Source organism: Cyrtonyx montezumae, unplaced genomic scaffold, assembly GCF_038088225.1.
Source record: "Cyrtonyx montezumae isolate F1298 unplaced genomic scaffold, pur_monq_1.0 scaffold_3, whole genome shotgun sequence".
Lineage (NCBI taxonomy): Eukaryota > Metazoa > Chordata > Aves > Galliformes > Odontophoridae > Cyrtonyx > Cyrtonyx montezumae.
Window position 1 is genome coordinate 128,045,966 of NW_027072034.1, and position 15,861 is coordinate 128,061,826.

Below are 15,861 nucleotides of genomic sequence, written 5' to 3' on the forward strand. Positions count from 1 at the left end.
TGAGATGATGACCACTGGCAGATCCAATGGATTTCCTGCCACTTGGCTCCAAGACAAAAGTGCCAGACTGCTCAAGAAGTCACATACATCAACAGCCTCCTCTATTAAAGCAAATACTTTGCTGCATCAGAGATCTTAAAAGTATGAATGCACAGTGTAGAAAGACATTTATGACGCAAAGGAAACACCACCAGATGCCCCAAATCCACACACTGCCAATTGAGAAGACTTCTATCCCAGCAGATCCCCCTTCAAAATAAGCACGTAGCTCTTCCTCCAAACCCTGATTTAAGGTGATTAATAACAACAAGACATTCAAGGTCTAGAAGCTCTCCTTTATGGGCTCTCAGATAGAAACATCTGCATTAATTCCAGCAAGTGTAAGGAACGTGAGAATTCAGCCAACTAAAGGAGCACTTTTTCCTTTGAAGGAATTAGTTGATGTAGTCATTAAGCCATTCTCAATGACATTTGAAAAGATGTGGCAATCAGGTAAAGACTTCAGTGTTTGGAAAAAAGCAACATTACACTCATTTTTAAGAAGTGTAAGAAGGATGACCTTTGTCAGTCTCATAGCTGTGCCAGGAAAGATGATGGAACAGATCCTCCTGGAAGCAAAGCTAAGGCACGTGGATGACAGGAAGGTGACACAGGAGAATCAGCATGGCTTCACCAAGGGCAAATCCTGCTTCACTCACCTATTGGCCATTTATTATGGTGTCACTGCATCAATGAACACAGGATGAGCCACAGATGTCATCTGTCTGGACTACAGTAAGGCCTTTGACACAGTACCACACAACACCCTTCTCCCCAAATTAGAAAGATACACATTTGATGAGTGGACTGTACAATGGACAAAGAATTGGCTACAGGATCAAGTCTAGAGAGTGGTGGTCAATGGCTCAGTGTTTGGATGGAGATCAGTGACAAGTGGCACTCCTCAGGGGTCAGTGCTGGGACCAATACTCTTTAACATCTTCATTGGTGACGATGACAGTGGGGCTGAGTTCACCCTTACAAGTTTACTGATAACATCAAGCCATAGGGTGCAGTTGACACTGATGAGAGAGCTGGGGCTGTTCAGCCTGAAGAAGTGAAGGCTGTGAAGTGATAGCAGCCTTTCAATATCTAAAGGGGAGCTACAGGAAAAAAGATAGACTCTTTAGCAGTCTGTAGTGACAGAACAAGGGGAAATGGCTTCAAGCTTAAAGAAGGTAAATTTAGGTTGGATGTAAGGAAAAAGCCTTTTACAGTGAGAGTGGTGAGGCACTGGAACAGGTTGCCCAGAGATGTGATGGATGCTCCATCCCTGAAAACTCAAGGAGAGGTTAAATCACACCCCAGGCAATCTGACCTAGTTGTGCATGTCCCTGCTCATTGCAGAGGAGTTGGACAAGGTGACTTTTAAAGATTCTATGATTCTTTGTTTGTTTGTTTAAATTCAAGGAAAGGAACAAGTAACCCATTTTGGCTGTATGCCCTGAGGTACAACAAAAAAGCTTATTTGGTTTGAAAACTTTGAATAAGTAAATCTACAGAATGAGATGACAGAAAAACTGTGCAGATCTCGTAAAAATACTTAAAAGGTGAGAGAAAGCAAGTCTTCAATTCTCAAGTGACAAAATACCACTTAGAAGTTAGAAGCAGAAATAAAACAATTGTATCTGTAATACCTTGGCCTTGCCACACTTTTGATGGTATTACTAAAACTTTGTCACATGCTGCTGAAGGTTGCATCCATTTCCAAACCAAGAACTCGGCACCACCTATTCTTCGTGTCTCTGTGCGAACTCTAGATTCATTTGCTGCTAGAAAGTCAACGGCTCTACTCCAGACTTTCCTCATCTTCCTCCTTAAAAAAAAAAAAAAAGAATAATTACAAAGTTAGCATTATAATAACCTTCATAGCTGTCATCAATCGCAGGAGAGAATCATAGGAGGAACTAATTTTCAGGTTTTTTCTCTACCCTTACTGATAAGAATCTCCAAGAATATCATTCTGGGTAATCTACTGCTACTTAATTAGTTACTCAGCCCATTTATAATTACTGAGTCATAGGCTTTATTCCATGTAACAAAATGAAGTACATACAGTGAGTACATACCTGTCCTGAGCTGGTATTAAAGAATCGTGCACATGCAAAATAGGCATATAAGGCTGCAAGTCTTTATTTTCAGAACATGCCTCACTGTGACTTCTTAGAACATCTACAACACCATAGAAAAAAAAAAAAACAGGTAAATGTGTAGTTCATATAAACACAAAGAAAAATATCAATCCTGGCTACGAACAGCTACTCTGAAATCCCTTTCCAATTTCAGTAATTTAAAAAAAAGGTTTGAGGCTTTGGAGTTTTGAAGCATTTTTACTCCTAACGGCAAATCAAGAAAATTGTGCACAGTGCTTCCAAGTACCTCAAAGAACTGTGGAATAAGGGAAAAAGAGCTCTCACTTGACTACTACTTTTAATTGCTAGCAAAAGTAGCCACTTTTGGAAACAAAAGTGCTTTCCCCCCACCCCAACAAAACCTGACTGGCAAGTAATATGGCATGATGAAGCAGAAAGGCAGGATTTCAGAATACGAACGCACATTCTGTTTTGGTAACGCAATTTTGCTCATGTCAACTAATTAAGAGGTTGCATTTTCTATTATAAACCAAAAAGGGCAGAAATGGTAGCTAACACATTTAGGTGTTATGGATAAAGACAGTTGAAAAACAAAGATGCAGAAAGCTATTTCACCATATATCTTGTCAATGAACACCGTAAGCATACTGTTTTCCAAAGTAGATAAAATACTGCCTTGACAATATGAATTTATTATATCCATGATGATGCACTACAGAAATTTAAAGCTCCTTAACAAAAACTTCTACAACGTTTAAGTGCAATTTAAAAATACATATCTATAAAAGCAAACAAACAAACAAAAAACACAACACAGGCTTTTTTTTTTTTTTTTCCAGAAAACTGTGACACAATGACAATAACTAAACAGACAGAAAACATAACTGACTGAATTATGGCCAGAAGTTTGAAAGCTTATGCGGAGTTGATACACATACATCAGATCTAAGACTCAAGAAAACATACCTATGATTTTTACCACCATATCATACATCTGCCTCGTTTCCTCTTCTTCTTTTGCCCAACGATATTTCATGTAGTGCAAGACTCCCCAAACCACTGCTACACCTGCATTAAGATGTTTAATACTCTTTAAACAGTATGAAGAAATTATTTAACTTTACACCATATATCTAAGAAGTTGCTTGAATGACCTAACATTTTAAATTCACATTTCAAAGCTAGTGAATTACACTGCACTTGCTGTCAGTATCTTTATATTTTACTAACATAGCAACATTAACTTTTAACCTTTGAGTAGATGCTTTTAAGAGAATGTTTTATTGTCTTAATAATGGCCTGGTACCCAATTGCCACTACTGGCATCTGAAATTTAACCCATTTGTGAGAAGAGAGCAGTAAAATAATTATCTCAGAAAAATCTGAAATTATCATAAAAATGCATAAACCCACAATTTAGAACACGTTAAGATGTTAAAATGCATAATATTTACTAATTTAAGGATAATTTAGATATACAGGTGGAAACTAATCAACTTGAACAGCTGAAGATTTGTATTTCTTGACATGATGCACGATGTACAACATGTTCTTTTTGTATCATCTTCTAGACCATTCCCAAAAAGGACAATCCAGTTAAGTAGGCCAACTGTGTAAGCTGAGAACAAAAACAACAGAGTCTTGTTTCTTCCATCTCAAACTGAGGGCACCAATACACCCATGGTCTCTTAACATGAAGAAGAACACATATACAAACTGTCATCATGAAGTTAGTTAGCTTCAGGAACCAGTGATCATAAAGCAACATTAACTGATAGAAGCAGAAACTGAGGGACACCACCACTTTAAACCATAATGGGTATTGATGACAACACATCCAACTTTTACATGATGGTTAATTTCTGAAAAGGTGCTTCATATTGATCGCAAATACAGATGAGTTGTAACACTAGGGTTTTTGCTCAGCATGACTGAGAGCTGTTGTTCACCTGTACACTGAGTTTTGCCTTCATCTTCCAATCCAATCCTCATACCCACTTTTATCAGAAAGACAGCCATCTGGGACAGCTTGCCTTGGATTCAGTTTGTTAGAAGGCCAGTGAAGGACTCTATGAAATTGTTAAGATACTGAGATAAACGACCTCCTGAATCTTCAATATGTGCATGACATGAATTGCACATCTTTAGCTCTTTCCATGTGCCTGGTTAGAAATACTGAAATGTCTATATTCGGTTGGTCCTTATTATTATTCTGCACCACTTTCAGTATGGGTAAGAATTAGATAAACTTGAGAGTACGTGAAACTTTTCCTAGAAATGGAAATGTAACTATAAAAAGATGATCTTCCTCAAGTTCCTAGAATAACAGCAAAATAGTCTCAAAATAAAGGCCATAATGTCTTTTTTCTCCAATCCAGCCAATCTGGATTTTTTGAAACACAAAGTGTTGCTTTGGCTGGGAAAATGTCACAGTTTGAAGGAAGGGATCTGTTTAGCTGACTACAGCAGCAGATGATAGCAAGTAATGCAAAAACACAGTAGGTTCAAAAGCGTAAAGCAGACTATGTTGTCACCAGGATATCGACTGAAATTCTAGGATGTATGTCTGAACAAACACTTAGTAAATATGCTGCTTTCTCCTGTTTATGTAAGTATAAGGGGTAAAGTTATAATAAAAAAAACAGATTTGAAAACTTACCTAAAAGCGGTATTGATAATCTATGAGTTACACTAATAAATGCACGGCGAAAACGACACCTGAAAGACATCTTTGGACTAGTGGATTCCAGGTATTTCACATCTGTCACATTAGTGACATCCATATCATTAGGGTCATTGCCAAGACACCTATTAAAACATGTAACACATTTACAAAAAAGAATACATCCCATCAGAACGCACTGCTATGAAATAAAGATCACTTACCTTATGCCAACATCTTCCCCACTATTCAATATCCACTGTAGTGCTGTGTTAAATACACCTTCATATTCTGGATCTATATTCTGTCAAAAGACAAACATGAATGAGAAACTTTCTACGTAACCAGGAAGTTATCATGTCACAAATCAAGCAATTTGCAGCAGTAATCAAAATTAAATGACTTTGATCTTGAATTTTCAGGTTTTACACAGCTTCTCACACTGGCAAAGTGAATTCATACATGCTACAAGCAGTTATGGGACTTGCTAATATTCCTCAAATAAAGGACAATAGAAAAAGTCAAGTCACCATCACCGTTTATTAACGATTCTAACCTACACGGCAAAAGCAAATCCAGCCACTAGGCGGTGCTCGCTGAAAAGCTGTCTGAAATAAAACACACTAGTTACAAACCTAGCTGAAAATTGGTCGTATAAAAAACATCAGAGAGGTGTTTTTTATTTGTTCTTCTAAGTCATTTTCTCCAAGCACCTTAACTGATATTCTGCAAATCATCTGTTTGTAGTTCAAGAACAATATACAAATTCCCATGTAGTTAAGTTAGTTGATATCAATCATCCTAGGAGGACATGCACGGCAATTTAAGCAAAGACAAGTCTTCACAGTTCACCTTACATGTCCTTTTGCAGACAAAAGAAAACAGAACAATGGAAGTTAATATACTATTTGAACTGAAACTGTCCAAAAATGTTTATCTCCACTTTTCCTTTGGGTCTTAGACCAAAAGATAAGCCTTTAAGAAAAAAAGAGGAACAGTATCTAACTTATTTTCACTTCAAGAACAAAAAAAGTTTACCACTGAACACTGAAATTCTGCAAAGGGGTTACATTTATAGTCCCAAAATGAGGCACTGTGTAGACTTTTGTATGAAGTGACAGCTTTTCATACAAACTTTGAGCTTAGAGCTAGAACAGTTGTAGAATAACCATCATTCTTTTAATATAATAGAAATGTAAGTCCACTCATCATCTAGCATCACTTCTCTGCCCTCACTGCTTTTTTCTATTTGCTGTTCCCCTCCCCCAAAATCTCTCTACCTCCCTAAATAACAAGAATAGTATGTGTTAAAGGTGTTAATTCCACACATTCCAATTAACACTCAATTCTAATCCAAATATTAGTCACTACATTGAAATTAAATCACACTAAAACAAAAACAGACCTTAAATTTTTTGCTGACACAGATCTTAAGTTAGAACCAATGAAAAATATCACAATTACTTACTTTCAAATATGCAGCTGCCTCCTGGACGGTAAGGTTTCTCTGAATAGAGCTGCCACATTCATGTTTCCCTGGTGAAATTAGATTTATTTTGATCATACGTATTAGCTCATTGTGTAAAATAAAACCACTTAAACACAATTGTATGGTTAATGTAATCTATACAAACAGGAGTAGCCAAATAATTCTCTTAAAAATATATCACAATGAAATTTCAAAAGACAAAAGACTGTCACAACTAATAATATGTACAGATAACAGCAATACAACTTCGCATGATGATCAAAGAGCATACCTCAATATTTATTAAATATAAGAAATTGGAAAAAGGTAGTATGAAGAACATTACCATGACAGATTTGCTACACCCTGATTCAACATCTTCCAAATAATTTTTGTTTACTCTGAAACAGGTGCTCGCTTTTATAGAGACAGTCAGTTCTTGTTCTATTGTATCTGCTGCAGTATTTCTGGCACTACAAGGTTACCACATTACAGGTTGCTCCACGTTACTGCAGTACTTCCCAACCTTCCTGCAGGCATACAACATTCCAACATGCCCCCAAGCCGCTGGTTTCACCATCTTCCTAATTCTTTTGAAAACTGCACAGAAGCAGCCAGGAAATAAGGCACAGTTGGTTCACAGCCACATGCCACCTTCTTTATCATTTATTTTACAAAACTGAAGGAATCCAATTTATCCAAAAATAGATAAGTGACAGTCAGGCCAATACACACACGAAAGCAAAATATCACCAGTTTTATTATTTCTGAAGAACTGGAAGAGGGTAACAAACCATTTCTTCCTTGACCTTTCTAAAAAAATAATAAAAAATATTGGTACCTATAAACACAACAAAACAGTATAAAAAAAAAAAGGAAAAAACAACTAATCCAGCCTACCACTAACACAAGGTGAGTCCTTAACCTCCTGCACCCATACCTAACAATAATTCCCAAAGCTATAGCAAAGCTAAGGAAGTTTATATTTTATATGTATGTGAGGTTCTTAAACTTTTGTTTATATTCTCTCTATGGGAACTGTTGAATCAGGGCCTGAGCCACTGATTGATCACGTGAGGTGAGCACCGAGTCAGCTGCAGCAGCACAGGTGAAGGCAATGCACCTGTGTGATCAGAAGGGGTGGAGTCTGGCTCCACCCTCTCCCAGACCCCATTTTAGGGCTGACCACAACCAAGGAAGGATCTCTTGTTGGAGATCCCTCCTTTGTGGAGTTCCCCTCTGTAATCCTTGATCTTTGGAGACAGGTGAGCATTTCCCTTATTATCAATTGTCTCTTTGCGATCTTGATAGTCTTTCTAAATTACTCCATCTCTCAAATATCTTGACTGACAACACTATTCAGTATTGTAGAAGAGCGCAGTGCTACAACTTACACGAGGACAAAAGCTCCTTTAGATGCAGACTAGAGTACTTAGCATTGTAAAATTCTAATCTTAGTTGCCTCCTTCCAGGAACAACATTGACATTTATGCAGCATGCAGCCAACACGCCAACTTGACAGTTTCTTGCCTCATTAAAAATAAAGCCAGAAGACAGTTTCTTCACTGCATTTATAGTTTCTTCACTACACTGCACCTAGCTATTACTACTATTATTTTTCCTAACTGAGAAAATGTACCACTTAAAAATGCTTTTGGTGCTCAGGCACTGACAGTATCTAAGGCCCATCACTTCAAATTACACTCATACGATCCCAGAAGAGAATAAATAAAAACTATTTCCATCTTGCCTCCTACTCCTGAAATCAGCAAGCTTATCAATCATGTAGCTTCAATGCTGTGCAAAAAAGCTGTTGGAGATGCAGCTACTCACTCTAACTAATCTGTTGCTGAGAATCTGAAAGCTTGCAGGAAGTTGGGAAATTTGCAAGTCAGGTAAGTGTCCGTTCTACTACAAGCAGCAAGATATTCCTATATGCCATTTCAGCCACTGTTTTAGCTAGTGTTCTGCAAATGAAGGCTTACTTTGAATTAGTTTGGTGCAGTTATTAACCGCTTTGCTCGGAAAGTCAGTCTGATGCTCAGAGAAGTGAATAATCGAAGCAATGTAAGAGCAGAACAAATGCTGTGAGAGTAAGTATGAATGCCTGATCTCTCGAATGGGAATTCTACTGTTTAACAACATGGGAAACCAGAAATTGTTAAATAGCTTTTAAATCACCCTTAAAAAGAAAAATCAGTTATCTGAAGAACTAAAGGTTAGGGAGTATGATAGAACAGAGAGAGCTATCAGATAACAGTAGCTAACACGTCACATTAAGGAACAGCTAGTGTTTTGCCCGGCCTTTCCTCCAGCCTTGGCTTTACCAGTGAGTCTCACTCCACATGGAAATTGAGTTCACATCACACGTCAAGGATCTGTGCTATCCTTCAGTGCAGAATGAAACAACCTAAATCTCATAGACCCCTCTGTGGAGAATGCCAAGCCGAAGATGCATCTTATTAAGTAAAAAATTCTTTGTGTACAAGGAAATAGCCACATCTATCAGGAGATGCTTCTTTGGAGGATGATGACTAGGCTTGTCCATTTTGTAAATCCGACTAAAAATGGATCCAACTATTGGAAGTCTCTCCATGAAAGATAAACATCCAGTAATTCATATATATATGCTAGAAGGAAGCCTAATTTAAATAAAACAGATTTTGTTTTAGAATAAAGGCATCAGGCACTAAACTACACAATATCTTATCCTTTTTAACAAAGGCAGAATGCAAGAACACAAACAAGAACACAAAATCCAACTCAGAACTGAATGAAGAGATTCTGCTTCTCCCTCTGGTTTCTTCTGAGGTAGGCATTACTCACCACAGATTTAGCACATTAATAATTCTGAGAACAGTGTTGCATTAAAGGCAATCTATTTTTATAGGAGATAATTAAATTATTTTACATAATATCAGAGCACCACAGAATAGAATAGGCATCTACAGCTGGAACACAGTATACTAAGTCAAATAAAAATAATGAAGCATTACCATGACTCTTTGTTACTTAAATATAAAAGATGATGCATTGAAATTTGTTTTAAAGCCCTACCATTTGCTCTCCAATTTAAGTTGACAAAGCAGGAAACACTAGGTCAATAAAAAAATATAAGAAGCTTAATTAAACAGAAGGCTAGGAACTAAATTCTGAAGTGATCATCTCCACCGCAATTAGAACACTGACTAAAGCTTAACAGAAGACACTAGTGCAGTTTCTATCTCACTTTTTTAACAGTAATAACTGTCATGGTTTTATGATTTTTGGTACTGGTATTCCACATCATAACATCATGTAGTGCATTTAGAGTTAAAGAGTTAATGCTCCAGCTCCACAGATCATTGATAGTTCCAGGTATACCTGTCTCAGAAGAGAAGAAGAACTACATTCCCCAGAGGACTTTGCGATGCTTTGCGTTCTTACGTGTTTACGCTCAGAGGGAAAGATAAAAACTGTCTGCGGTCACGGGACACTCTCTCTTTCCTTTGGGATCGACTCAGCAGTGGGTGCTCGCTGCCGTCCGCCTTCAGCGTTAGCGTAAGGCCTTCGGTTTATCGGACTCTCTCTTGCTCATTTTATTTGATTTATTAGCTTTAATTCCAATTATATTGTATTATATTGTGTTATTTTGCTTTCTGATATCTTATTTAGTAAATCAGCTTTCCTCCTCAGATCGTTGCCGCTGTTTTGTTCCTAGGCCCATCTCCCTTTTCCCTTCTCCCTTTCCCCCTTCCCCTTTCCTGGGGTGTGGGTCCGTGGGTCCCCCGCACCAATCGTCACGGAACCGGGCCGAACCTGCCCGTAAACCGTTGACATTTTTGGCGCCCAACGTGGGGCAAAACCAGCTGCCTTAGCCGAGCAGAGACATACTTTTAGAGTGAATCTCTGTCTCTCTTTAGCAGGCTTATCTGTACTGCAGGTGCTGTACGGCAAAACACGACCTTGAAGTCTGGGCGTACTGCCAGTTGTCCTGGGATATTTGTAAACTTTTTGGGTACTGCCAGCTAGTTTTAGAAAAGAAAAAAAAAAATGCTTTCTCTTTTTAAACTGGTCTTAAAGGGACTGCATTTCATTGGTTTTTCCCTTGTAATGCTCAGAACGTACTGGGACTTAATTAAGTTTGCCAGTCTGATCCATGGAGCTTGGTCTCTGTATGATAAACTAAAAACACTGATGGAAATACCTACCTGGCTTTTGTATACGATGTGGCATTCAGTTCCAGAGGGAGTAACTCCAGATGAAGTTGCTAACTCTATGGAACTTGTGATTTTTAAACAGACTCCTGGCCTCTCCTTTGAATTCATTATGCGTTTTCTGAAAGCCCATCCAATGCTTGTTATGACTGTGGTATCAGTCTCCCTGAATGTACTTTTACTCAGTATTTGTATTTATAATATTTTGAGAAAACCCTCCCCAGAGCCAGAGAATACTGACTGGCAGGGAGTTTGGAGGGACTTAGGAGAGACTTTAGAGAAATGGGCATCACCGGTGTCATGGAACTTTTCTCCTGAACACCTGCAAGATCCTGAGAACTTAAGCAGATATTTGAGACAGGGATGTTGCGGCTCAAACAGATCTGAGGAGGCCCAAATTATTTGGGGTCTGGCTTATGCTTACCGGGCCTTATTCAATACTATCCCAGAGAGGCATAGAGTTTCTGAAATAGATTGAGAGAGACACCCTCCAGGCCGAGAGAGACGCGCTCCAGATTGAGAGAGACGCCCTCCAGGCCGAGAGAGACGCGCTCCAGATTGAGAGAGACGCCCTCCAGACCGAGAAAAACGCCCTCCAGACTGAGAAAGATGCCCACCAGTCTCAACAAGGAGCTCTCCAATCCGAGAGAGACACCCTCCAGTCTCAACAAGATGCCCTCCAATCCGAGAGAGATGCCCTCCAATCCGAGAGAGACACCCTCCAGTCTCAACAAGACACCCTCCAATCCGAGAGAGACACCCTCCAGTCTCAACAAGACGCCCTCCAGACTGAGAAAGACACCCTCCAGTCTCAACAAGAAGCCCTCCAGACCGAGAGAGGCGCCCTCCAACCTGAAAGAGACACCCTCCAGTTTGAGCGAGACACCCTCCTATTTGAACGGTACTCCTTCAGAACTGGGCGAGGTACCTACCAGCCACAATAGCCCCTGCCCCCCAGCCAGGGGGGGGAAAGGGATAATAGAGTGTATTGGACTGTGTGGATTCGATGGCCTGGCACATCAGAACCACAGAAATATAAGGCCCTGGTGGACACTGGTGCACAGTGCACTCTAATGCCCTCGAGTCACCAAGGGACAGACTTAATCTATATTTCTGGGGTGACTGGGGGTTCCCAAGAGTTAACCATGTTGGAGGCTGAAATAAGCCTCACTGGTAAAGACTGGCAAAAACATCCTATTGTGACTGGCCCAGGGGCTCCATGTATACTTGGTATTGATTACCTCAAAAGGGGATATTTTAAGGATCCCAAAGGGTATCGATGGGCCTTTGGAATAGCTGCTGTGGACGCAGACAATGTTAAGCAGCTGTCTGCTTTGCCTGGCCTATCAGAAGATCCATCTGTTGTGCGGTTGCTCCAAGTGGAGGAGCAACAGGTACCGATTGCTACAAAAACGGTGCACAGACGGCAGTACCGAACCAACAGGGATTCCTTGCTCCCCATTCATAACCTGATTCGTCAGCTAGAGAGCCAGGGAGTGATCAGCAAAACTCACTCACCTTTTAACAGCCCCACATGGCCGGTGCGTAAAGCCAGTGGAGAATGGAGGCTGACGGTAGATTACCGTGGCCTGAATGAAGTCACACCCCCACTGAGTGCTGCTGTGCCGGACATGCTACAACTCCAGTACGAACTGGAGTCAAAAGCAGCCAAGTGGTATGCCACCATTGACATTGCTAATGCCTTCTTCTCAATTCCATTGGCCACAGAATGCAGGCCACAGTTTGCTTTCACCTGGAGGGGTGTTCAATACACCTGGAACCGTTTGCCCCAGGGGTGGAAGCACAGCCCAACCATTTGTCATGGATTGGTCCAAACTGCATTGGAACAGGGCGGTGCTCCTGAGCACTTACAATACATTGATGATATCATTGTGTGGGGCAATACAGCAGGAGAAGTTTTTGAGAAAGGAGAGAGAATAATCCAGATCCTTCTGCAAGCTGGCTTTGCTATCAAGCGAAGCAAAGTGAAAGGGCCTGCACAGGAAATTCAGTTCCTAGGTATAAAGTGGCAAGATGGACGTCGTCACATCCCTACAGATGTGATTAACAAAATCACTGCCATGTCTCCACCCACTAGTAAGACGGAGACCCAAGCTTTTTTGGGTGTAGTGGGCTTTTGGAGAATGCATGTTCCAAACTACAGTCTCATTGTGAGCCCTCTCTATCGGGTGACGCGGAAGAAGAATGATTTTGTGTGGGGCCCTGAGCAGCAGCAGGCTTTTGAGCAAATTAAGCAGGAGATAGCCCGTGCTGTGGCCCTGGGGCCAGTGCGGACGGGACAGGATGTAAAGAACATCCTCTACACTGCTGCTGGAAAGGAAGGTCCCACTTGGAGTTTGTGGCAAAGAGCTCCTGGAGAGACCCGAGGCCGACCCCTTGGATTCTGGAGTCGGGCGTACAGGGGGTCTGAGGAGCGCTACACTCCAACTGAGAAGGAGATCTTAGCCGCGTACGAGGGGGTTCAAGCTGCTTCCGAAGTAATCGGTACTGAAACGCAGCTCCTCCTGGCACCTCGATTGCCAGTGCTGAACTGGATGTTCAAGTGAAAGGTTCCCTCCACCCATCATGCTACTGATGCCACTTGGAGCAAGTGGATTGCGCTAATTACACAGCGAGCTCGGATGGGGAACCTCAGTCATCCAGGAATCCTAGAAGTGATCATGGACTGGCCTGAAGGTAAAAAGTTTGGAACAACACCAGCAGAGGAGGTATCACGTGCCAAAGAGGCCCCACCATATAATGAACTACCAGACAATGAAAAGAGATATGCCCTGTTCACAGATGGATCCTGTCGCACTGTGGGTAAGCACCGCAGATGGAAATCTGCTGTGTGGAGCCCCACACGACGAGTTGCAGAGGCCACTGAAGGAAAAGGAGAATCAAGCCAATTTGCAGAGGTAAAGGCTGTCCAGCTGGCCTTAGATATTGCTGAACGAGAGAGGTGGCCAGTGCTTTATCTTTACACTGACTCATGGATGGTGGCAAATGCTTTATGGGGGTGGTTACAGCAATGGGAACAAAATGGTTGGCAACGGAGGGGTAAACCTATTTGGGCTGCTGAACTGTGGAGAGACATTGCTGCCCGAATAAAGAATATGGCTGTAAAGGTGCGCCATGTAGATGCTCATGTTCCTAAGAGCCGGGCAACTGAGGAACAACAAAATAACCATCAGGTAGATCGAGCTGCCAAAGTTAAGGTGGCTCAAGCAGACTTGGACTGGCAACACAAGAGTGAATTATTTTTAGCTCGATGGGCCCATGAGACCTCTGGCCATCAAGGAAGAGATGCAACATATAAATGGGCTAGAGACCGAGGGGTGGACTTAACTATGGATGCTATTGCACAGGTTATCCATGACTGTGATACATGCGCCACAATTAAACAAGCTAAGAGAATGAAACCTCTTTGGGGGGAAGGGCGATGGCAAAAGTATAAATATGGGGAGGCATGGCAGGTTGATTATATCACCTTGCCACGATCTCGCAGTGGTAAGCGTTATGTGCTCACCATGGTGGAAGCAACCACTGGGTGGCTTGAAACATATGCAGTACCCCATGCTACTGCCCGAAACACTATCTTAGGGCTCGAGAAACAAGTCCTATGGCGACATGGCACTCCAGAGAGAATTGAGTCCGATAATGGGACTCATTTCAAAAATTCTCTTGTAAATACTTGGGCCAAAGATCATGGCATTGAGTGGATTTATCATATCCCCTATCACGCACAAGCTTCTGGTAAAATTGAAAGGTACAATGGGTTGTTAAAAACCACATTGAAAGCAATGGGTGGCGGAACATTTAAGCACTGGGAGAAGCATTTGGCAGAAGCCACCTGGCTGGTCAACACTCGAGGATCCATCAATCGCGATGGTCCTGCCCAATCCAGATCTCTACCTACTGTAGAGGGAGATAAGGTCCCTGTAGTACATGTAAAGAACATGTTGGGAAAAGCAGTTTGGGTCCTTCCAGCTTCTGGAAAGGGTAAACCTCTCCGTGGAACTGTTTTTGCTCAGGGACCTGGGTCCACTTGGTGGGTGATGCAGAAGAATGGGGATGTTCAGTGTGTACCACAAGGGAATTTGATGTTGGGGGAGTGCAGTCGGTAATTCCATGTATATACATATATGTGTTGTGTATGTACTTAATGCATGTTAATCATTGTTCTTCTATACATATATATCAGACATGATGTAGTGATGTGGAATAAGGGGTGGAATGTCATGGTTTTATGATTTTTGGTACTGGTATTCCACATCATAACATCATGTAGTGCATTTAGAGTTAAAGAGTTAATGCTCCAGCTCCACAGATCATTGATAGTTCCAGGTATACCTGTCTCAGAAGAGAAGAAGAACTACATTCCCCAGAGGACTTTGCGATGCTTTGCGTTCTTACGTGTTTACGCTCAGAGGGAAAGATAAAAACTGTCTGCGGTCACGGGACACTCTCTCTTTCCTTTGGGATCGACTCAGCAGTGGGTGCTCGCTGCCGTCCGCCTTCAGCGTTAGCGTAAGGCCTTCGGTTTATCGGACTCTCTCTTGCTCATTTTATTTGATTTATTAGCTTTAATTCCAATTATATTGTATTATATTGTGTTATTTTGCTTTCTGATATCTTATTTAGTAAATCAGCTTTCCTCCTCAGATCGTTGCCGCTGTTTTGTTCCTAGGCCCATCTCCCTTTTCCCTTCTCCCTTTCCCCCTTCCCCTTTCCTGGGGTGTGGGTCCGTGGGTCCCCCGCACCAATCGTCACGGAACCGGGCCGAACCTGCCCGTAAACCGTTGACAATAACATAAACAAATGATTCATAGCCAAGTATGAAATGAAACTTTTCCAAGTATGCAACAGACCTGAAGAGAACCATTTTTACTAAAACTGTCTTCTGTTACTTCACTCTTTTGAAGTGCTTTGCTATGTATAAGACCAACGCTTTTAAACCCTGCATCTCTCTAGCAGCTTCCTGTGTTAGGTGACCTTCAAACAGCTTCCACCTGTTGTGCCAGGCCAACATCATCACAGGAATGAAAAAGTGGATGGCAGACCTCTTCCTCTCATATCTTACAGACAGCTGGCAGTGAGGGTAACTTTTGTCTGAGTATCAATGAATTAATTCAGATCACATGAAAGGTACTTTGCTGAGCAACAGGTAACCTTGCAATATGGTTACAATCTGAGAACTATCCTATAAGAAAGTATAGTCACATTTTCTGAATATAAGCATTGAAGAGACTCCTGTCCAAAAGTAGACCAACAGGGATGAACACACCTTTGAGATCTAGGGAAGAAAGCAGTAGGTCATCTTGGAATATATATTTTCCTCTTGTAAGGCAGACTGCTAAATGCATATTAAGTGTTCATCCACATAAATAAGCCCCAATTAAT

General features: G+C 41.2%; 1 protein-coding gene across 4 annotated transcripts in view; it reads right to left on the reverse strand.

Annotated features, from left to right (window-relative positions):
- The window catches only part of LEMD3 (LEM domain containing 3), a 51,332-nt gene that overhangs the window by 12,434 nt on the left and 23,037 nt on the right, over nucleotides 1–15,861 (reverse strand). For all 4 annotated transcript variants that reach the window (XR_010622574.1, XR_010622575.1, XM_065743304.1 and 1 more), the window contains 6 exons: nucleotides 6,263–6,330; nucleotides 5,019–5,098; nucleotides 4,792–4,940; nucleotides 3,099–3,200; nucleotides 2,109–2,211; nucleotides 1,677–1,855 (listed from right to left, as the gene is read on the reverse strand). Coding sequence is in view for 2 of the 4 variants with exons in the window: in XM_065743304.1 (XP_065599376.1) it covers nucleotides 1,677–1,855; nucleotides 2,109–2,211; nucleotides 3,099–3,200; nucleotides 4,792–4,940; nucleotides 5,019–5,098; nucleotides 6,263–6,330 (681 nt within the window). In the remaining 2 variants the exon portion in view is untranslated. The remainder of the gene's footprint in view (nucleotides 1–1,676; nucleotides 1,856–2,108; nucleotides 2,212–3,098; nucleotides 3,201–4,791; nucleotides 4,941–5,018; nucleotides 5,099–6,262; nucleotides 6,331–15,861) is intronic.